General features: G+C 40.5%; 1 protein-coding gene across 1 annotated transcript in view; it reads left to right on the top strand.

The window, feature by feature from the left end:
• The first annotated feature begins 2009 nt into the window (after positions 1-2009).
• Positions 2010-23615, top strand: part of LOC126455777 (uncharacterized) — a 192141-nt gene continuing 170535 nt past the window's right edge. Inside the window, exons 1-2 of the mRNA XM_050091542.1 lie at positions 2010-2120; positions 9226-9303. Of these exons, the coding sequence (XP_049947499.1) occupies positions 2038-2120; positions 9226-9303 (161 nt within the window). The 5' untranslated portion in view covers positions 2010-2037. The remainder of the gene's footprint in view (positions 2121-9225; positions 9304-23615) is intronic.

Here is a 23615-nt window from a genome sequence, read left to right as displayed (position 1 = left end):
GCTGACCTCTAGTAGGGATAAGCCTCTGTAGTTGTTTTCATCCGTGTAGTCCCCCTTATCTACTGCCACTATGATCACATTTTTTCATGCTTCTGGTAACTTCTCTACCAGATGTGGCACAAAACCTTGTTCATGTTGTCTGTTGCCTTGTTTCCCCCACATTATGATCTCAACTGCTATCCCACCCTCTCCATTTGCTTTAAATTCTGTATGTCATTTATGGCGTGTGCGACCTCACACTATGTTGGAATTTGTCACACCCTCTCTCTTCTGTGTCTGCCCTCATTTCCAGCTGGTTCACAGTTCAACAGGTCATGAAAGTAATATGCAGGTATCCTACAGTTCTCCTCCCCATTAATGGACAGTTCCCATGTCTTATCATAAATAATTATCTGCCCCTATATCCAATCAGAGTATTTTTGAATTTCATCAAAAGGTCTCTAACATTGTTTTTCCTAAAATTGCCATTGATCTTGTCCAGCTCCTCCTTCATTCTCTGCTTGTGGTCTGTCTTGTTCATTTGTCCACTTCTTTTATTATTCCTAAGAAAAGCTCCAGTTCCTCTGGGTTCTTTTTGCTGTTCCAGTCTCTCCAATCTTTCCTGCAGTTCTCTGCGCCCCCCCCCCCTCCCTCTCCCCCTCCAATCCAAGCTGCACCACAAGTGCTTCCTTTGCATTTCTTCCTTTCTCCATAATTCACCCTGCTTCCCCTGTTCATGCCTTGACATTCATAGTATTCTATTCTTGTGTTCTTCCTGAACTTGGTGTTCATTATCACTTTAGTATTTCTCTGACTGATTGCTACATTGCCAATCTTGAATGCCACAAGGTGGGAGCATATCCCTTCCCATGTCTTTTCCATACTTGCTTTGGCCTGAAGTGTGTTGTCATCAGTGTAACTTTATGTTCCCTTCATAGTTCAGTTCATCTTCCACCATTCTCCTTTCCCCTCTGGTGTGTTGGGTACTCCACTATTATTTCCTTATGTCGAATCTCCCGTACAGTCTGTATGTGGTAATTACTATTAGTATCTTCACTTGTCTACATGGTATGCTTTTCAGTATGTCATCTAGCTAATCCCAGAAACTGAATCTACTTTTTGGACCTTCCTGTTCATGTCATTAGTAGGTGTGTTTCTGTTTACTATTATATACTTTTTGTTTCCTGCCCAGATCACTGTGTAGATATCCTTTGTGATTTGTTCTTCTGTCGTATGTCCTGTCTACTATGAACTCTATACCTGTGAAGGTGAGTGTTTTTCCTTTCCCACTTTGATTCCTGGTTTCGCCTTCAGTGCTATGGGACCTTCTGACACTGTACCACTGTATCTTGTTCCTTGGATGGCTAGTTATTATTCCAATGTTTTTTTCATTTCATTTAAGGTGTTAGTTATCTTAAGTTCAACATATCTTAGTTAGCTTCATATCTTAATTATCTTAACTTCCAACAGTATATATTTTCTATCACAGAATTTATTGTAATCAGGTCAGAAGCAATAATTACAATTTTACAGGAAAAAAACTGTTTTTAGGACTCTGTTCAGAGAGTTCAGAAAGTGATGAATAATGGTGCCACATAAATCTAATCGTATATCTAGAGGTGTTACACACCTGATAGTAAAGCAAAATCGGAAAGTAGGAGAAGATAAACCATTTCCTTCTGAGCAACTGCTACTTTAAAGAACAACTTTTGGTTAGAAGCTTGGAGCTTGTTTAGTGCAAAAGTAATCCATACTTATATATACTATTAAACTAAACAATATTTTCTTCAATGTGAACTCAAATGATAAGTTACTCATTACATATAGTTACAATATGTCATGTTAGTGACCCACAGAACATGCTGCTGTATTGTGAACTGATTGTGCAAGCTTATCACAAATCTGAACTGTCATTTACAGTTATTTTTGGTCACCTATGTGGTGCTACATCTTAGAAAATCATATCTAATGGTACAATATTATTGGCTTATGTTTAAATTTGCAAAATTATCCATGCTTCTTTCACTTTCAGTGTAAGAAGTACACTGGAAAGGAAATATGAAAAGCAAGGCTGCCAAATACATCGAGCCTCCTAACACACTGGATTCCAAGTCTCCTCCATTACAGTGTCCAGTAACAAGGTGAGATTTTGCTGTAAGGGAAACAGTGTTTATCACATTGTGTATGAGAATTAATTTCTTGTGGCTTGAAGTTATCAGGTAGTTTTGGGCTCCAAGCAAGTGATGATATGTTCATTAGTCACAGTAAATACAGTTTTTCTGCTATAACTTCATTTTTATGTGAAAGGGATGTCACAATGATCTCTAAATGCTACAAACTACTTCCCTAAAGTAACATGTTCTTTCCACATCTTCCAAATATTAAAAGTTGTAGCAAGTTTACCAGTACATTGTCTTTCCTCTCTAGTGAATTTTTTTATCAAATTGCTGGACCTGTGATATCTCGCAGAATGTTTCATTAGACATGATAACTTGAACTATAATGCACGCAGTATCCTTGTCCCACAAATATGTATCCCACAACCTTTTTGTAGATTCCCCCAAGCGATTGATACACTGGCAAGGAATAAGCATCATGAATATGTGTGAAAAACATAATCATCAATTTTTGCTTGTTGTTGAACATAAACTTGCTGCCCATTGGTATCTGACATTTCTGTATTCCATTGGTTTCTTCTCATTCCATTCACATAAGGAGTATGGGATGAATGATTGTTTAAAAGCCTGTGTATGTGCTGTAATTAGTCTAATATTTTCCTCATGATCCCTGTGTGAATATGTGGGTGGCTATAGCATATTCTTAGAGTCAGCATTAAAAGCTGGTTCTAGAAACTTTGCAGGTAGATTTGCTTTGGATAGCTTATGTCTGTCTTTAAGGGTTTGCCAGTTCATTTTCTTCAGCATCTCTCAGACTCTCTGATGGGACAAACAAGCTGGGGACCATTCATGCTGCCCGTCTCTGTATACCTTCAATATTCTCTGTTAACTATATTTGGGATGGGTCCCACACCCTTGTAAAATAGGTCACATGGGTGACTTGTAAGCAATCTCCTTTGTAGATTGATTGTATTTGCCCAGTATCTACCAATAAACCGAAGTCCACCTGCTTTACCCATAATTGAGCCTTTGTGATCACTTCATTTCATATCCCTCAAAGGTGTTATACACAGGTATCTGAATAAGTTGGCCCATTCCAACTGTGACTCTTTGACATTATAGGATACTATGTTATTTGTTTCATGAAGTGCACGGTTTCAAGTTTCGGAGCATTTAAAGCCAGTTTCCTAATTTTTTGCACCACTTTCAAAACTTGTCAAGATCTGACAGAATATTTATACAGATACTTTCAGATATAATACTTCATTTTAGGTAACTGCATCATCTGCAAAAAGTCTGAGGCTACTATTAACATTGTCCACAAGTTTATTGTTACGCAACAAGAACAGCAAGGGTCCCAACACCATTCCCTGCAGAACACTGAAGTTACTTCTGCATCTGTCATTGACTTTCCATCTAAGATAACTTGTTGCATCCTTCCTACCAGAAAATCCTCAATATAGTCACAGATTTCAAACAGTAGAAAATCCAGGATGGAATAATAACAATGTTATGGTCATGTGTGTGTGATACGTGCTTGTGTGTTTTCTACATTAGAAAAATGCCTTTTGCCTGAAAGTGCACTTATATAACAGTCTCCTTGTGCCTGTCTGTGACTCATCACCTCCTCTATGTAATGAATAGCAGTCTATTGCCGGCCAGTGTGGCCGAACGGTTCTAGGCGCTTCAGTCGCGACCGCTACGGTCGCAGGTTCGATCGAATCCTGCCTCGGGCATGGATGTGTGTGATGTCCTTAGGTTAGTTAGGTTTAAGTAGTTCTAAGTTCTAGGGGACTGATGACCTCAGATGTTAAGTCCCATGGTGCCCAGAGCCATTTGAACCATTTAGCAGTCTATCTTTCTGGTAATATTACAGTCACAAATTTCTCTTGATATACTGTGTGATTGAACTTTTAATAATAAGTGTTGATGTGGCACTGAATCTAATGCTTTTTGGAAACTAAGAGTACTTCATCTACCTGACTTCCTTGACCCAAAGCTTTCAGTATGTTGTGACAGAAGCGTGAGTTGGGTTTTGCATGATCAGTGTACCTGAAATTGATTCTGATTGCCATGGAAGATGTCACTGTGCTTGAGATACCTCATAATATCAGAGCTCAGAAAAGTTCTAAGATTTTACTACAAATCAGTGTCAACGATGTAGGATTGTAGTTTCATGAATCATTTCTGCTACCTTCAGTGTAAACAAGTGTGACCTGTGCCTGCTTCCAACCAGTGGGCGCAGTTTGTTCCAGGGATCTGTGATAGATAATGCTTCGGATTGTTGCAAATTCAATATACAATATGATAGGGATATAATTCAGCCCAGAAGCTTTGTTCAGTTTTAAAAATTTCAGCTGTTTCTCAACACTACTGACATTATTTATTTTACTCATCTTTTCAGTGGTAAAAAATCAAATTGGTGCAGTTCTCCTAGGTTGTCTTTTGTATAGGAACATTTGAAAATGGAATTAAGCAGTTCTTCAGAACTGTATTTTTACAATTGATTGTTGGATGATTAAGGTCTCCACCAGTGATCCAGTGATTACAAAATGATCAGGGAACTTACATATGAGCAAACTGAGGTGTTCTCTGAAGTACACGATCTGGGTGTGGGAAGGAGTGGTGTGGACAGAAGAGAGAAGGGAAAATGTAAGATGAGGCAGTGGAAATTAAGTTAATGAGCAGCTGGTGAAGTCATTAGTGTTGTGGTGGGCAGCATATTTGACAACTGGATGGCCAATTTTCTGACTTCCACAGTTTGATGGTGACTTTAATGCAAATGAACAGTTGCTTACTTGTCATGCCGTACGACAATTGCAGCATAGCTAATATATAACGTGGCTGCTTTCACATGTGGTCCTGCCTTTTATTTGGTAGGAGATACCTGTGACTGGGCTGTGGTAGGAGATAATGGGTGGGCATACGGGATAGATGTTACACCAGAGTCGACCATGAGGGAATAACCCATGGGGTCTTGCTCCCAATCCTGCACCCATGGGTCATTTCCTTGTGGTTGACCCAGGGGCAAGACCTGTTTGATACATCCAACCACCATCTCCTAGTCAGAGGCATCTCCTACCAAATAAAATGCAAGGCCATGTGTGAAATTAGCCATGTTCTGTAACACTATATTGCTATTATTGTACAACATTCTGTGTGGACATGAGAAGTAGCCAACTATCCACTCGCATGAATTGCCTCCCCAAATTGTGGCAAACCACAAACTTGACTATCCAGTTGTTGAATATGCTGCACATCGCAACACTAATGACTTGACCAGTTGCTCATGAACTTAATTCTCACTGCTTCATCTTCCTTTTTCCCTTCTTTCTTCTGTAAACACCACTCCTTTCCCATCCAGATCATGTATGGCCTCCTCCCACCAATCCCTCTTGCAGGCACACAGACACAAACTATCTCCCTCTCCCACTTTTTTCCATCTTTCTTTTACTCTCTCCCTTCTGTCTCTCATGTCATCTCCACCTTCCATTCCTTTCCTTCCCTCCCTCTCCCCATCTCTCTATGCTTTGTATGCTATATCATCCAAACTTCTTGTGACTCGTGCATCTGCTGAGTCATTTGGTGAAAGACCTGCCTCGCTCTACCATGCTACCCCCAGCTTGCCTTGTGCATCCTTCCCTACCCCCTCCCCATCTCCATGTACACAGGCAGCTGCCTTAAATAATCGATGCATAGTAGTCAAATGCGCCATTACTGTGAACATGTATGTTTGAGTGTCTGTGTGTGTGAAAATTTGTGTATTTTTACTGGAAAAAAGAGCAAGAGCTTGAAAAATATTGTTAACTTTTTTCTGTTATGTGTTTCTGTGTGTCTCACACCTGTTCTCTATAGGTAAGTGGTTGTCTTTCCCATTTATTGCATAATTTTCCATGCAAGAATTTCCATTATTGTTATTAAACCATTAACCCATTTAACAACAGTATGGAAAGGATAGATTGCTACTCAGCACATGGAGGAGGAATTGGCTGCAGACAGGAACAAAGACAAAGAATGCTAGAAATATTTCAGTTTTCAGACAGTGTTGTTCTCCATAAGTAGAAATCACACACGCGTTCACAGAATAACTCACACATACATTGCCATTGTTCGTGGGCACTAAGGTCCGACTGCGGCTGCATCTTTTGTGAGAAGTAATCTAGTGGAGGTAGGTACAGCTGGTAAGGTGGAGGAAGTGGGCAGGAAGAAGGAGGGATAGGGATAGCAGAGTAGGGATGGGGGAAAGATAGTAGTGCTGCCTGTGGGAGCATGCAGGGATGGATTGGGCGCAGGATAGATCTGCTAGATGCTGCATTGGTAGGCTCTGCCGGTGGGGTGAGAGGGGGGGGGGGGGAGTATGAAAGAGAAGTGGACTATGTAGGTATATTGGCATCATCGAAAACATGTGCCCATCCCCTTCCCTGCCTCTACTTCAGTACTATTTATGCCTTCTATTGTGCTGGCATGTGTAAGTTTTATACCTCTGAAGAAGGAATTTGAAACCTGAACTGTTTCTAGCATTCTTTATCTTTATGCGTGTATGCAACTCAGTACTTCCTCTGTGTGATAAGTGGTAATCTATTCCTTCCCACATTATTCTTATTCGACCCTGGATAATGCCATAATATTTTAACTTTTGTGGGAGGGGTATCGTAGTTAACATGTAGTCTTAGTCAGCCAACTCAAAATTTTTCCAGAGATAGTAGTTTTTGATTTATTAATTGTACTGCATCATCTGTCAAGGTAAGTATGGTCCTTCTGTTGCCAATCACTGTTGAGAGCCAAATCATAATTTTCCTAGAAACTGTGCGGTATGTACTAAGAAACTGTTTATACTTGGGTTTCCTGCTGCTAACAGCAGAAGTTACTAAAAGTGTAAGCAATTTTTGATCTGATTTTGATCAGTTATTTATTTTCGTGTACAGAAACATATTCATTTTCTTAATTCTTTCTTTTTTTTTCCTTTCCTCATTTTTTGCTCTGTTCCAAATAGTTGGAACTTTTTTCCTTTTTGATGTTATGATTACTTTGCTTAGAATCTTACAACATAATTTGTAAAGTGATTTAAACATTTCATCTGTGCACGTAGATGATTAAAATTTGGATGGAGAAAATGGATGTTAAGCATACTTACTGCAAGTGTCCTGTTTAATGGCTGCAACAAAATAAGTAAAAGGATAGTGCTGTAACTAATGTAGTATCAGGCTTTCACTCCAGTGACTGAAGGTACTAAGGTGGGAAAGGATGACCCTTCCATTAGGACTTTTGTCAAAATATGTAAATGGTCATTTGCTCACTAATTACATTTAGCCATGAGGTATCATTGTTACATATATTACAGGGTTTAAATGATTAATGGAAAATCTCATATAAAGATGTGAAACAAATACTAACAAAGACAGAGAGGGGCTGGCCAGTACTTACCTCAGCTCAGTACAGCTGACAGATACACAAAAAACAGAACCGAAAATTTACGTTCCTAGCTTTCCCTGGCGGAGTAATTTGTTGATGTATTCGAGGCCAGGATAATATTGGGTGACAAAGGGGATGCTTCTGTGTGGTCTGGGGGTAGGAACATTGTTGTTGGACGGGGAGGAATGTATTGCTCGGGAGATCTGTTTGTGGACAAGGTCTGCAGGATAGTTGCAGGAGAGGAAAGCACTGGTCAGGTTATTGGTGTAATTGTTGAGGGATTCGTCACTGGAGCAGATACGTTTGCCACGAATACCTAGGCTGCAGGGAAGGGAGCGTTTGATGTGGAATGGATGGCAGCTATCAAAGTGCAGGTACTGTTGTTCGTTTGTGGGTTTGATATGGACAGAGGTGTGGATGTGAGCTTCAACAAGACGAAGGTCAACATCCAACATTCTCTACCCAGCAGTTCCTACCCCTGTAACTGACCCCGCTGCAAAACCTGCCCCATGCATCCCCCCACAACCACCTCCTCCAGCCCTGCTACTGGTAAAACATACACAATTCAAGGCAGGGCCACGTGTGAAACTACACATGTCATTTATCAGCTGACATGCCTGCACTGCACAGCCTTTTACATCGGTATGACAACAACTAAACTGGCTGAGTGCATGAACGGACACAGACGAACTGTCCGCCTAGGAGATGTCTAATACCCAGTAGCAGATCATGCCCTCCAGCATAATTCTAGGGACCTAGAAACCTGCTACACCGTATGTGCCATTTGGCTTCTCCCACCCAACACCAGTCCCTCTGAACTGCGGAGATGGGAACTTGCACTCCAACACATCCTTTCATCCCGCCATACCCCTGGACTGAACCTACGTTAAACAATCTCACTCCCATTCACTCTTCAGTCTTCTCCTCTTTCCATTTCCTCTTTACCCATTCACGCATCTTTTCATCCTACATAGTTGTGTTTATCTTTATACTATATACCTCTTTACTTCTGTATGCATCCTCTTTGGTTTGAAGCTGGCACAGTACTTACAGTAGAATATCTTTGGCTTCCCTCTGACAACCATTACCCTCCCTGTGTTCCTTTCCCTGTTGCTTCATAACCTGGGTTGTGAGTAACTGAATCCACGTTCCCTTCTTCCCTTTCTTTCCCCTCTCTCCTCCCTGATGAAGGAACATTTGTTCCGAAAGCTAGGAATGTAAATTTTCGGTTCTGTTTTTTGTGTATCTATCGGCTGTACTGAGCTGAGCTAAGTACTGGCCAGCCCCTCTCTCTCTTTGTTAGTATTTATATTGCAGGGTTTGAATGATCAGATCATAGTGTTGAAAATTTTTGAAACTAGACCTTTTGTGTAAATAATGTAGTACATTTTTGTTAATTTACTGTTTTCTTTATCTTGTCAGCACAAACTCTGAAGGAAAAGCTTTGAGATTAGGGTTTAACATCCACCAGTGACAGAATCAATAAAAATGTAGCACGAGCTCAAATTGAACAAAGATGGGAAGGAAATTGGGCATGTTCTTTTTAAAGGAGACATGTTGCCATTCACGTTAATTGACTGGGAGGGGGGGGGGGAGCAGAATTTCGATCACACCTCTCCTGTAAATGTTAGGACAATGCCTAAACCACATTCCCTACTCACTGATATGTACTTCTTGTGTTAATATATTTATTTAGCACCTGTTTTATCCTTTTCAGGAACAAAGGACGCAGCAGCCAGGTAAACTCTGTGAGATCACAGTCTTCATCAGTTTTAGATCAGTCGTCTTCTGAAAGGTAGGTTCACATTTCTATGTGTTTCCTGTTACTATTCTGCATGTTAGTGGAATTACTGACATAAAAAGCTCAAGCGAGCCAATGTTTGTGTGCTGTGAACAACAAAAGTATGCACTAGGAAAGGAAGAAAATTAACGGTCTCTAAAATAGGGGCAATATGAACACAAGTATCAGTAATGGGATCTGCATATTGTGTGTCAGCTATACATAAAAGTATGTATTCAGTAATATGGTGAAATAACAATAAAAAGGAGAAGTATGAAACAGTGCAAAAACAGGACAGATTATTAGGCAGGAGTTTGAATGTTTAAACTAGTAGTATTAAAAGGAAAATTCACCTGAAAGAATAAAAATAAAAACGAGACTGAGTTATGGGTGAGTATTTACTTTTAGGAGGCAAGTATTTAGTGATGCTGTTAGATATAATAAAAGAGTACTGCTATTAGTTATAAAGAAAGTATACACACTCTCCTAGCTTTCAAAACTGGTAGTTCCTTACTTGGGGAGGAGAAAGGGATGGATTGGGCAAGGTTAAAAAGGACGGGCAGGTCATTCAGGCCCCACGATGAGAGGGCTAACTTGAGTACTACCATTAGATATAATAAAAGCATATACACGCTCGCAGCTTTTGGAACTACTAGTTCTGTTTTCAGGAGAGAGGGACAGGTTGGGGAAGGTTAAAGAGGAAGAGCAGATGATTTAGATCCTGCATTGACAAAGACCTACTTGTTAGTGCTAAATATTTTGCTTTCTGAATGCAATTGATGACCAGCAACTCTGGCTCAGTATAATATAATTCTGCTAAAATACAAGGACCAAAGCTTATCTGCAACTTGTACAGAAACTAGATTGGGAGTTATAGGAATCAAAAAACATAAATGAACTGAGATGGGGTCACTTTGTTCCCTATCTGACTGTCCTACTGTCTGTCCAAGTGTGGAGACTCCCTTTTCTCAGGAATGGGTAGAGGCATCAAGTTGAAATGCATGTCACATTCTAAGGTCACCGGTCCCTTGGAAGTGTGAAAAAATTTAAGCTTCTAGGTCAGTGCAGTCAAAAGACATGAGATATGACTGTTTATGTCATGTATTTTGATACTCGCAAACTGACTGATCAAATAATCTTGAACACGTTGAGACCACAGCTGATAAATGAAAACCACTTTAGCTGTATTTTTATACATTTAGTATGTTACGACTGGTTTCATTCCTTTGAACATCTCCAGGCTTCCAAGTTGTGCTAAAGTCAAGATGTACATGTGATAACCAGACCATCCATGTCCTTACTTCAGCACAACTTAGCAACCTGAAGGTGTTTAAAGAAATGAAACCAATTGTACGACAATAAATATGTAAAAATACATCCAAGGTGGTTTTCATTAACTGTTAATCTCACTCATCATCCTTTTGTCCTGAAATCGTGCAATTGACAGAAGCCAAGTTTCACAACATAAGTAAAGGGAAAAGTTAGAAAATTGTTAATTTATAATTGTTATCACTTTTTTTCCATTTGTTGTCCATCTGACGGTCTGTCCATCTATGAAGACCCCTTTATTTCAGGAACAGGTATAGGTATCAAGTTGAAATTTTTGTTATGTACTAAAGTCTACAGGGTCTTGGCAGTGTGAAAAATTTAAGCTTCTAATTCAATGCAGTCAAAAGATACGACCTTTTATGTCACATATTTGGATACTGGTAAACTCACTCTTCAAATAATCTTGATCGTGTTAAACCAACAGCTGATTAATGAAAATCATCTCAGCTTTACTTTTACACATTTATTTTGTTATGTCTGATTTTGTTTCTTTGAACATTTTCAGACTGCCGAGTTGTGTTAAAAGCAAGACACACATATGAGAACTGACTTCAGCACAATTTTGCAAACTGAAGATGATCAAAGAAACGAAACCTGGGCTAACGCATTAAACGTGTAAAAATACAGCTGAGGTGGTTTTCATTAATGATTAACATCACTCATTATTCTTTAGACATAGAATCATAAAGTTGACTAGAAGCAAGGTTTCACAAAACAAGTAAAAGAAAAAGTTAGAAAATTGCTAATTTATAATTATATCACTCTTTTGCTGTTTGTTGTTCGTCTGACGGTCCATCCATCTATTAAGACCCCTTTATTTGAGGAACGGGTATAGATATCAAGTTGAAATTTATGTCAAAGGTCTACAGTTTCTTGGCATTGTGATAAATTTAAGCATCTTAAGTCAGTGCGATCAGCAGCTGTCACTTATACTGAGACTTGTAAACTTACCCATCAAAACCTATAGTGCACTTCCTGTTGATCTAGAATCATGAAATTTGACAAGATGTAAAGTTTCACAGTAGAAGTGAAGGAAAAAAGTTAAAATTGTTAATTTGTAATTATCTAATTTTTTCCATTTGTTGTCTCTCTGTTTGTTGAGACTCTTCTTTTTGTAAGGAACGGGTGGAAGTATCAAGTTGAAGTACTAAGATCATATTGTTCTTTGGCGGTGTAAAATATTTGAGCTTCTAAGTCAAACTCCCTTTTGTCGGGAATGGGTGGAGGTATCAAGTTGAAATACTAAGATCTTATTGTTTTACTGACTGGTTTGATGCGGCCCGCCACGAATTCCTTTCCTGTGCTAACCTCTTCATCTCAGAGTAGCACTTGCAACCTACATCCTCAATTATTTGCTTGACATATTCCAATCTCCGTCTTCCTCTACAGTTTTTGCCCTCTACAGCTCCCTCTAGTACCATGGAAGTCATTCCCTCATGCCTTAGCAGATGTCCCTTCTCCTTATCAGTGTTTTCCACATATTCCTTTCCTCTCCGATTCTGCGTAGAACCTCCTCATTCCTTACCTTATCAGTCCACCTAATTTTCAACATTCGTCTATAGCACCACATCTCAAATGCTTCGATTCTCTTCTGTTCCGGTTTTCCCACAGTCCATGTTTCACTACCATACAATGCTGTACTCCAGACGTACATCCTCAAAAATTTCTTCCTCAAATTAAGGCCGGTATTTGATATTAGTAGACTTCTCTTGGCCAGAAATGCCTTTTTTGCCATAGCGAGTCTGCTTTTGATGTCCTCCTTGCTCCGTCCGTCATTGGTTATTTTACTGCCTAGGTAGCAGAATTCCTTAACTTCATTGACTTCGTGACCATCAATCCTGATGTTAAGTTTCTCGCTGTTCTCATTTCTACTACTTCTCATTACCTTCGTCTTTCTCCAATTTACTCTCAAACCATACTGTGTACTCATTAGACTGTTCATTCCGTTCAGCAGATCATTTAATTCTTCTTCACTTTCACTCAGGTTAGCAATGTCATCAGTGAATCGTATCATTGATATCCTTTCACCTTGTATTTTAATTCCACTCCTGAACCTTTCTTTTATTTCCATCATTGCTTCCTTGATGTACAGATTGAAGAGTAGGGGCGAAAGGCTACAGCCTTGTCTTACACCCTTCTTAATACGAGCACTTCGTTCTTGGTCGTCCACTCTTATTATTCCCTCTTGGTTGTTGTACATATTGTATATGACCCGTCTCTCCCTATAGCTTACCCCTACTTTTTTCAGAATCTCGAACAGCTTCCACAATTTTATATTGTCAAACGCTTTTTCCAGGTCGACAAATCCTATGAAAGTGTCTTGATTTTTCTTTAGCTTTGCTTCCATTATTAGCTGTAATGTCAGAATTGCATATCTCGTCGCTTTACTTTTCCTAAAGCCAAACTGATGGTCACCTTGCGCATTCTCAATTTTCTTTTCCATTCTTCTGTATATTATTCTTGTTAGCAGCTTCGATGCATGAGCTGTTAAGCTGATTGTGCGATAATTCTCGCACTTGTCAGCTCTTGCCGTCTTCGGAATTGTGTGGATGATGCTTTTCCGAAAGTCAGATGGTATATCGCCAGACTCATACAAGGTGTTTCAAAAATGACCGGTATATTTGAAACGGCAATAAAAACTAAACGAGCAGCGTAGAAATACACCGTTTGTTGCAATATGCTTGGGACAACAGTACATTTTCAGGCGGACAAACTTTCGAAATTACAGTAGTTACAATTTTCAACAACAGATGGCGCTGCAAGTGATGTGAAAGATATAGAAGACAACGCAGTCTGTGGGTGCGCCATTCTGTACGTCGTCTTTCTGCTGTAAGCGTGTGCTGTTCACAACGTGCAAGTGTGCTGTAGACGACATGGTTTATTCCTTAGAACAAAGGATTTTTCTGGTGTTGGAATTCCACCGCCTAGAACACAGTGTTGTTGCAACAAGACGAAGTTTTCAACGGAGGTTTAATGTAACCAAAGGACCGAAAAGCGATACAATAAAGGATCTGTTTGAAAAATTTCAACGGACTGGGAACGTGACGGATGAACGTGCTGGAAAGGTTGGGCAACCGCGTGCGGCAACCACAGAGGGCAACGCGCAGCTAGTGCAGCAGGTGATCCAACAGCGGCCTCGGGTTTCCGTTCGCCATGTTGCAGCTGCGGTCCAAATGACGCCAACGTCCACGTATCGTCTCATGCGCCAGAGTTTACACTCTATCCATACAAAATTTAAACGCGGCAACCCCTCAGAGCCGCTACCATTGCTGCATGAGAGACATTCGCTAACGATATAGTGCACAGGATTGATGACGGCGATATGCATGTGGGCAGCATTTGGTTTACTGACGAAGCTTATTTTTACCTGGACGGCTTCGTCAATAAACAGAACTGGCGCATATGGGGAACCGAAAAGCCCCATGTTGCAGTCCCATCATCCCCGCATCCTCAAAAAGTACTGGTCTGGGCCGCCATTTCTTCCAAAGGAATCATTGGCCCTTTTTCAGATCCGAAACGATTACTGCATCATGCTATCTGGACATTCTTCGTGAATTTGTGGCGGTACAAACTGCCTTAGACGACCCTGCGGAAACCTCGTGGTTTATGCAAGATGGTGCCCGGCCACATCGCACGGCCGACGTCTTTAATTTCCTGAATGAATGTTTCGATGATCGTGTGATTGCTTTGGGCTATCCGAAACATACAGGAGGCGGCGTGGATTGGCCTCCCTATTCGCCAGACATGAACCCCTGTGACTTCTTTCTGTGGGGACACTTGAAAGACCAGGTGTACCGCCAGAATCCAGAAACAATTGAACAGCTGAAGCAGTACATCTCATCTGCGTGTGAAGCCATTCCGCCAGACACGTTGTCAAAGGTTTCGGGTAATTTCATTCAGAGACTATGCCATATTATTGCTACGCATGGTGGATATGTGGAAAATATCGTACTATAGAGTTTCCCAGACCGCAGCGCCATCTGTTGTTGAAAATTGTAACTACTGTAATTTCGAAAGTTTGTCTGCCTGAAAATGTACTGTTGTCCCAAGCATATTGCAACAAACGGTGTATTTCTATCGCTGCTCGTTTAGTTTTTATTGCCGTTTCAAATATACCGGTCATTTTTGAAACACCCTGTATATTCTACACACCAACGTGAATAGTCGTTTTGTTGCCACTTCCTCCAATGATTTTAGAAATTCTGATGGAATGTTATCTATCCCTTCTGCCTTATTTGATCGTAAGTCCTCCAAAGCTCTTTTAAATTCCGATTCTAATACTGGATCCCCTATCTCTTCTAAATCGCCTCCTGTTTCTTCTTCTATCACATCAGACAAATCTTCACCCTCATAGAGGCTTTCAATGTATTCTTTCCACCTATCTGATCTCTCCTCTGCATTTAACAGTGGAATTCCCGTTGCACTCTTATTGTTACCACCGTTGCTTTTAATGTCACCAAAGGTTGTTTTGGCTTTCCTATATGCTGTCTGTCCTTCCGACAATCATATCTTTTTCGATGTCTTCACATTTTTCCTGCAGCCATTTCGTCTTAGCTTCCCTGTACTTCCTATTTATTTCATTCCTCAGCAACTTGTATTTCTGTATTCCTGATTTTCTCAGAACATGTTTGTACTTCCTCCTTTCATCAAACAACTGAAGTATTTCTTCATTACCCATGGTTTCTTCGCAGCTACCTTCTTTGTACCTATGTTTTCCTTCCCAACTTCCGTGATGGCCCTTTTTAGAGATGTCCATTCCTCTTCAACTGTACTGCCTACTGCGCTATTCCTTATTGCTGTATCTATAGCGTTAGAGAACTTCAAACGTATCTCGTCATTCCTTAGTACTTCCGTATCCCACTTCTTTGCGTATTGATTCTTCCTGACTAATGTCTTGAACTTCAGCCTACTCTTCATCACTACTATATTGTGATCTGAGTCTATATCTGCTCCTGGGTACGCCTTACAATCCAGTATCTGATTTCGGAATCTCTGTCTGACCATGATGTAATCTAATTGAAATCTTCTCGTATCTCCCGGCCTTGTGATTCTTGAACAGGGTATTCGCTATTACTAGCTGAAACTTGTTACAGAACTCAATTAGTCTTTCTCCTCTTTCATTCCTTGTCCCAAGCCCATATTCTCCTGTAACCTTTTCTTCTACTCCTTCCCCTACAACTGCATTCCAGTCACCCATGACTATTAGATTTTCGTCCCCCTTTACATACTGCATTACCCTTTCAATATCCTCATACACTTTCTCTCTCTCTCTTCATCTTCAGCTTGCGACGTCGGCATGTATACCTGAACTATTGTTGTCGGTGTTGGTCTGCTGTTGATTCTGATTAGAACAACCCGGTCACTGAACTGTTCACAGTAACACACCCTCTGCCCTACCTTCCTATTCATAACGAATCCTACACCTGTTATACCATTTTCTGCTGCTGTTGATATTACCAGATACTCATCTGACCAGAAATCCTTGTCTTCCTTCCACTTCACTTCACTGACCCCTACTATATCTAGATTGAGCCTTTGCATTTCCCTTTTCAGATTTTCTAGTTTCCCTACCATGTTCAAGCTTCTGACATTCCATGCCCCGACTTGTAGAACGTTATCCTTTCGTTGATTATTCAATCTTTTTCTCATGGTAACCTCCCCCTTGGCAGTCCCTTCCCGGAGATCCGAATGGGGGACTATTCCGGAATCTTCTGCCAATGGAGAGATCATCATGACACTTCTTCAATTACAGGCCACATGTCCTGTGGATACACGTTACGTGTCTTTAATGCAGTGGTTTTCATTGCCTTCTGCATCCTCATGTCATTGATCATTGCTGATTCTTCCGCCTTCAGGGGCAATTTCCCATCCCTAGGACAAGAGAGTGCCCTGAACCTCTATCCACTCCTCCGCCCTCTTTGACAAGGCCGTTGGCAGAATGAGATTGACTTCTTATGCCGGAAGTCTTCGGCCGCCAATACTGATTATTTATCAGAATTTAGGCAGTGGCGGGGATCGAACCCGGGACCGAAGACGTTTTGATTATGAATCAAAGACGCTATCCCTAGACCACGGGTACCTTGTTCTTTAGTGGTGTAAAATATTTAAGCTTCTAAGTCAATGCAGTCAGATTATGTGGCCATGTAGGTAAAATATTTTGATACCCACAAACTCAGTCATCAAATCCTATAGATGAACTATTTATACATTTCTGGTGCCTGGTGATCTTGTGGTAAAGCCTGTGGCATGTGCCTGGAAACTTTTATGCCTTCATTTTATCCTAGCGTTCATCTTGTCAGCGATGTGAGGAGTCGCCAGAAACAACATGATTCGGATTCCACATTAAATTGTAGGTCTCCTCTTCCCCGTTGGATAAGTGGGGCAGGTTAGGGACACCAAAGTCATCAAAGGTGCATTGAGGCTCATGAAATTACCATATAGCAGGGATGCTGAATCGCAGATAGGCACACGAAGACCGTCAAACAAGGCTTCATCAGAATTAAACAGCATACACACACACAAACTCCAGCAAATGCAACTCACACGGACACATCAAGGTACACAATTGGATTTTTATTGTTGGCTAATTGCAAATTGCTAAATAATCCCACCAATACAGTTTACTGCTGAAGCAACTTTCGCATATGATGGTATCAGTAAGACTTGTAACACATATCGGTGGTCCGCTGAAAACCTACATTCTATGTGGAGACATATTGTGAGGAACACTTTTCTGTAAGTGTGTGTTGAGACATTATATATAGTCAGTCGATTGAATCTGTTGTGTTACTACATTGTCCTGCAGATCTCCGTTATGTAGATTTTCTTGTAAATGAGCCTCAAGCATTATTAAAAGGGTTTCCTTTGACTACAAGGGTGGGATATTGTTCCAGCATGTCAGGGCCCCTGCGCGTTCCAGTTATAAGAAGATGGATCAGCAAAGTTGTCACATGTCTTTACCACCAAGGTCTCCCATCGTCACCCATTTAGAATTTTGCCTGTGGAGATGATTGAAAGGTCAAGTCTGTAAAGAAAAATTAAACACAAGACATAAATTGATCATTTGGATTATGAAAAATCATTCATCTTTACTTAACTCATTCTGCCCCCCCCCCACCCCCCCCCCCCCCCCCCCTCCCCCATGAAACATGGACCCTGCCATTGGTGGGGAGGCTTGTGTGCCTCAGCGATACAGATAGCCGTACCGTAGGTGCAACCACAATGGAGGGGTATCAGTTGAGAGGCCAGATAAACGTGTGGTTCCTGAAGAGGGGCAGCAGCTTTTCAGTAGTTGCAGGAGCAACAGTCTGGATGATTCAGCCTTGCTGTGCTGGCACTGCGAACGGCTGAAAGCAAGGAGAAACTACAGTCATAATTTTTCCTGAGGGCATGCAGCTTTACTGTATGGTTAAATGATGATGGCATCCTCTTGGACTCTGACCACAATCTATTGGTTATGAACTGTAGATTAAAACTGAAGAAACTGCAAAAAGGTGGGAATTTGAGGAGATGGGACCTGGATAAACTGAAAGAACCGGAGGTTGTAGAGAGCTTCAGGGAAAGCATTAGGGAACGATTGACAAAAATGGGGGAAAGAAATACAGTAGAAGAAGAATGGGTAGCTTTGAGAGATGAAATAGTGAAGGTAGTAGAGGGTCAAGTAGGTAAAAAGATGAGGGCTAATAGAAATCCTTGGGTAATGGAAGAGATATTGAATTTAATTGATGAAAGGAGAAAATATAAAAATGCAGTAAATGAAGCAGGCAAAAAGGAATACAAACGTCCCAAAAATGAGATCGACTGGAAGTGCAAAATGGCTAAGCAGGGATGGCTAGAGGACAAATGTAAGGATGTAGAGGCTTATCTCACTAGGGGTAAGATAGATACTGCCTACAGGAAAATTACAGAGACCTTTGGAGAAAAGAGAACCACTTGCATGAATATCAAGAGCTCAGATGGAAACCCAGTTCTAAGCAAAGAAGGGAAAGCAGAAAGGTGGAAGGAGTATATAGAGGGTCTATACAAGGGCAATGTACTTGAGGACTATATTTTGGAAATGGAAGAGGATGTAGATGAAGATGAAATGGGAGATATGATACTGCGTGAAGAGTTTGACAGAGCACTGAAAGACCTAAGTTGAAAAAAGGCCCTGGGAGTAGACAACATTCCATTAGAACTACCGACAGCTTAGAGAGAGCCAGGCCTAACAAAACTCTACCATCTGGTGAGCAAGATGTATGAGACAGGTGAAATACCCTCAGACTTCAAGAAGAATATAATAATTCCGATCCCAAAGAAAGCAGGTGTTGATAGATCTGAAAATTACCAAACTATCAGTTTAATAAGCCATGGCTGCAAAATACTAACACGAATTCTTCACAGACGAGTGGAAAAACTGGTAGAAGCCAACCTCGGGGAAGATCAATTTGGAATCCGTAGAAATGTTGGAACATGCCAGTCAATACTGACCCTACGACGTATATTAGAAAATAGATTAAGAAAAGGCAAACCTACATTTCTGGCATTTGTAAGAGAAAGCTTTTGGCAATGTTGACTGGAATACTGTCTTTCAAATTCTGAAAGTGGTGGGAGTAAAATACGGGGAGCGAAAGGCTATTTACAACTTGTACAGAAACAAGATAGCAGTTATAAGAGTCGAGGGACATGAAAGGGCAGTGGTTGGGAAGGGAATGAGACAGGGTTGTAGCCTATCTCCAATGTTATTCAATCTGTATATTGAGCAAGCAGTAAAGAAAACAAAAGAAAAATTTGGAGTAGGAATTAAAATGTATGGAGAAGAAATAAAAACTTTGAGGTCCACTGATGACATTGTAATTCTGTCAGAGACAGCAAAGGAGCTGGAAGAGCAGCAGAACGGAATGGACAGTGTCTTGAAAGGAGGATATAAGATGAACATCAACAAAAGCTAAATGAGGATAAAGGACTGTAGTCGAATTAAACTGGGTGATGCTGCAGGAATTAGATTAGGAAATGAGACGCTTAAAGTAGTAAATAAGTTTTGCTATTTGGGGAGCAAAATAACTGATGATGGTCGAAGTAGAGAGGATATAAAATGTAGACTGGCAATGGCAAGGAAAATGTTTCTGAAGAAGACAAATTTGATAACATCGAGTATAGATTTAAGTGTAAGGAAGTCGTTTCTCAAAGTATTTGTATGGAGTGTAGCAATGTATTGAAGTGAAACAGTGACGATAAATAGTTTGGACAAAAAGAGAATAGAAGCTTTTGAAATGTGGTGCTACAGAAGAGTGCTGAAGATTAGATGGGTAGATCACATAACTAGTGAGGAGGTATTGAATAGAATTGGAGAGAAGAGAAATTTGTGGCACAACTTAACTAGAAGAAGGGATCAGTTGGTAGGGGATATTCTGAGGCATCAAGGAATCACCAATTTAGTATTGGAGGGCAGTGTGGAGGGTAAAAATTGTAGAGGGAGACCAAGTGATGAATACACTAAACAGATTCAGAAGGATGTAGGTTGCAGTAGGTAGTGGGAGATGAAGAAGCTTGCACAGGATAAAGTAGCGTGGAGAGCTGCATCAAATCAGTCTCTGGGCTGAAGACCACAACAACAACAACACAACACATTCTGAGAGTATTTGTAAAGTTTACATTCTAACAGCTGTACCTCTCTAACCAATAAAAATTGGACACATATTATGTGGAATGTTCCATTTGAATTAGCTTATACTACCATCTTCAAATATACAGCGTGACCCGAAAGTCCATTAATATTGAAAATGCACTAATTCATGTAATAATGTAGGTAAACAGGGTTAAGACATGGGACACAAAACTGAAATGACACGGAGTTTTATTGAAACCAAAAGCAAGTGCAAAAACTGGCCAACATATCCTGCTGGACAGCAACAAGTCAGTGACACTGCGTGAGAATCACGTGTGAAAAGAGATGTAGTGAAAGAGGGAGTAAGATGCGGAGAGCATTTTTTGTGTGTCACTTCAAGAACTGGGGGAAGATGATGATTGATTGTCTTAATGGGTTGTGGGCCGACGAAGCCCATTTCACACTCGAAGGGTCTGTCAACAACCACAACTGCAGAATTTGGGTTACCGAAAATCCTAGAACCAGTTGGAAATCCTATTACATGATGAGAAAGTCATGGTGTGATGTAGATGTACCAATTGATTGTGGTCAGACTCTTTTTCATGTAGGAAATTTGGTGTGCCCTTTTCAAACTGTCAGCGTGATAGGTGTGAGGTATGCCAGAATGTTATAGAATCACATCATCCCTAACCTGCTGGAAAGTATGACTTTCATGCAGGACGGCACTCCACCCCATATTCCTCTACGTGTGACAGATCTTTTGTGCACATTATTTGGTGTGGACAGTGTGCTGAGCTGCCACTTCCATTGTGTGGTCTCTCCAAGCCCCGCACTTCCGTGTGATTATTGACTATGGTGTTACCTGGAGTGGCCAGTCTACCTTGATCGTCCAACCTCATTAGGGATGCTAAAAGAGAACATGTAACGGCACTTTCTCACATTACCTACTGGTATGCTGTGCAGTGCTGTTCACGACATTTTCCCTCAACTTCAGGTATTGTTGATGAATGACTGTTAACATGTTTAGCATTTGTTATAAAGAACATCAATTTTGCTAAAAATCAATTGTTATCCTAATGATTGTTATTGTGTCATATAAGGCACTATCTGTTGGTTATTTTGTCCTTTTTTTTCTTTTATTTCATTAAAATCCATGTCATTTCAAGCAAGTGCATCACATTATTCTGTGAAGTGTTGGATTTCCAAATGTTAATGGACTTTTGGGTCACCCTGTGTATATTGTTCCTCCTGAAACACCCTGTAGATCTGAAATATGGGTGATAAACATTACAACAAGAGTACAAAAAGAAGCTTTTCAGATGTTTTGCTACATTACATTGGTAGATGCAGTGACGAACGAGATACTGAATAGAGTGAGGGAGAAAAGAGTTTTTCCCACAACTTGACCACATGAGTGGATCAGTTGATATGACACACGTGATGCAAGAAGGAATAGTGGGTCTGATAATTGGGGAAAATGTGTGAGGTAAACATTGTCAACGAAGGATTAAGACTTGAGTATAGTAAGGTTCAAGTAGATACATTGAAGTGCCAAAGAAACTGGTACAGGCATGCATATTCAAATACAGAGATAGGTAAACAGGCAGAATACGGCACTGCAGTTGGCAATGCCTATATAGGACAACAAGTGTCTGGTGCAGTTGGGTCAGTTACTGCTGCTGCAATGGCAGGTTATCAAGATTTAAGTGAGTTTGAACATGATGTTCGGCGCATGAGCGATGGAACACAGCATCTCCGAGGTAGCAATGAACTGGGGATTTTCTCATACGACCATTTCACATGTGTACCATGAATATCAAGAATCTGGTAAAACTTCAAATGTCCGAAATTTCTACGGCCGGAAAAAGATCCTGCAAGAATGGAATCAACAGTGACTGAAAAGAATCATTCAATGTTGGAAAAAGATCCTGCAAGAACGGGATCAACAATGACTGAAAAGAGTCATTCAGCATCACAGAGGTGCAACCCTCTGGCAAATTGCTGCAGATTTCAGTGCTGGACCATTCAATGAAACATCATTGATATGGGCTTTCAGAGCCGAAGGCCCACTCATGATGAATTCGTGGACCCTGCATGTCAGCAAGGGACTGTTCAAGCTGGTGGAGGCTCTGTAATGGTATGGGGTGTGTGCAGTTGGAGTGATATGGGACCCTGATTTGTCTAGATACAACTCTGACAGGTGACATGTACGTAAGTATCCTGTCTGATCTCCTGCATCCATTCATGTCCATTATGAATTCCGACGGACTTGGGCAATTTCAGCATGACAGTGCGACACCCCACATGTCCAGAATTGCTACAGGGTGGCTCCAGGGACACTCTTCTGAGTTTAAACACTTCGCTAGCCACCAAACTTCCCAGATATGAACATTTTTGAGTATATCTGTGATGCCTTGCAACATGCTGTTCTCCACTCCCTTGTACTGTTACAGATTTATGGACAACCCTGCAGGATTCATGGTTTCTGTGCCCTCCAACACTACTTCAGACATTAGTCGAGTCCATGCCATGTCGTGTTGTGGCACTTATGCATGCTTGAAGGGGACCTACACTATATTAGGCAGGTGTACCAATTTCTTTGGCTCTTCAGTGTATTAGAAGATGCAGTAATTGTACTAATATGAAAATACTTTCATATGATAGATCAGCATAGAGAAGTTCATCTAATCAATCTTTGGACTGATGACTGCATTTAGCATTTGTTTGCTTATCTCTAAAGTTGTCTCACATCATTAGTACAAGCATGTGTGTGTATGTGTACTGAGAAGGTATTGTTAATATATGTAAATTTTTAAATAAGGGTTTGCAGTTCGCCTATGAATGGGTGTATGGAAGAGTACTGTAAGCTATTGTGTCATTAATAACTGTACAGTGATAACCTCTTGAATTGGCTTTTGCCCTTGAGGCAAACAAATTTGTAAATATGATATACTGGAATCAACAATTCGGTCGCCAGGACACTGATAGTCAATAGCCCTGTATCCAAGATAAAGTTCCAAGAAAAAACGTGAAATGATCAGTGAAGCTGAGACCTTTTCTCATATGCGTTTCATAAGAAATATCTTTCTTTATCTATGTGGGGGCTCAAAAGAGAAGCAGTGTGTTCTCCGTAAACTTTAGAAAATGCATTCAAGTTTAAATGTAGTTGTATCTTCAGCACCTCACACTGATAGGCAACCACATCCTCAAATGTACAGAAAAGCATGCGTACATTCGGTTTAACAGAAAGTACCCACCTAGCACAATGTTAACTATAATTGCATACAAATATTGTACCACCACTTCTACAATATATTTCCAGTCAGATCTCATGAAGTTGATTTTTACTTTAATACAAGAAAAATGATGACAAGTTATGCTGCTATATGGACAAGAAAATCATAGTTTGCCC

This window comes from Schistocerca serialis, chromosome 2 (genome assembly GCF_023864345.2).
Source record: "Schistocerca serialis cubense isolate TAMUIC-IGC-003099 chromosome 2, iqSchSeri2.2, whole genome shotgun sequence".
In the NCBI taxonomy this organism is placed as follows: domain Eukaryota; kingdom Metazoa; phylum Arthropoda; class Insecta; order Orthoptera; family Acrididae; genus Schistocerca; species Schistocerca serialis.
This window is presented reverse-complemented; position numbering and strand designations above follow the sequence as displayed.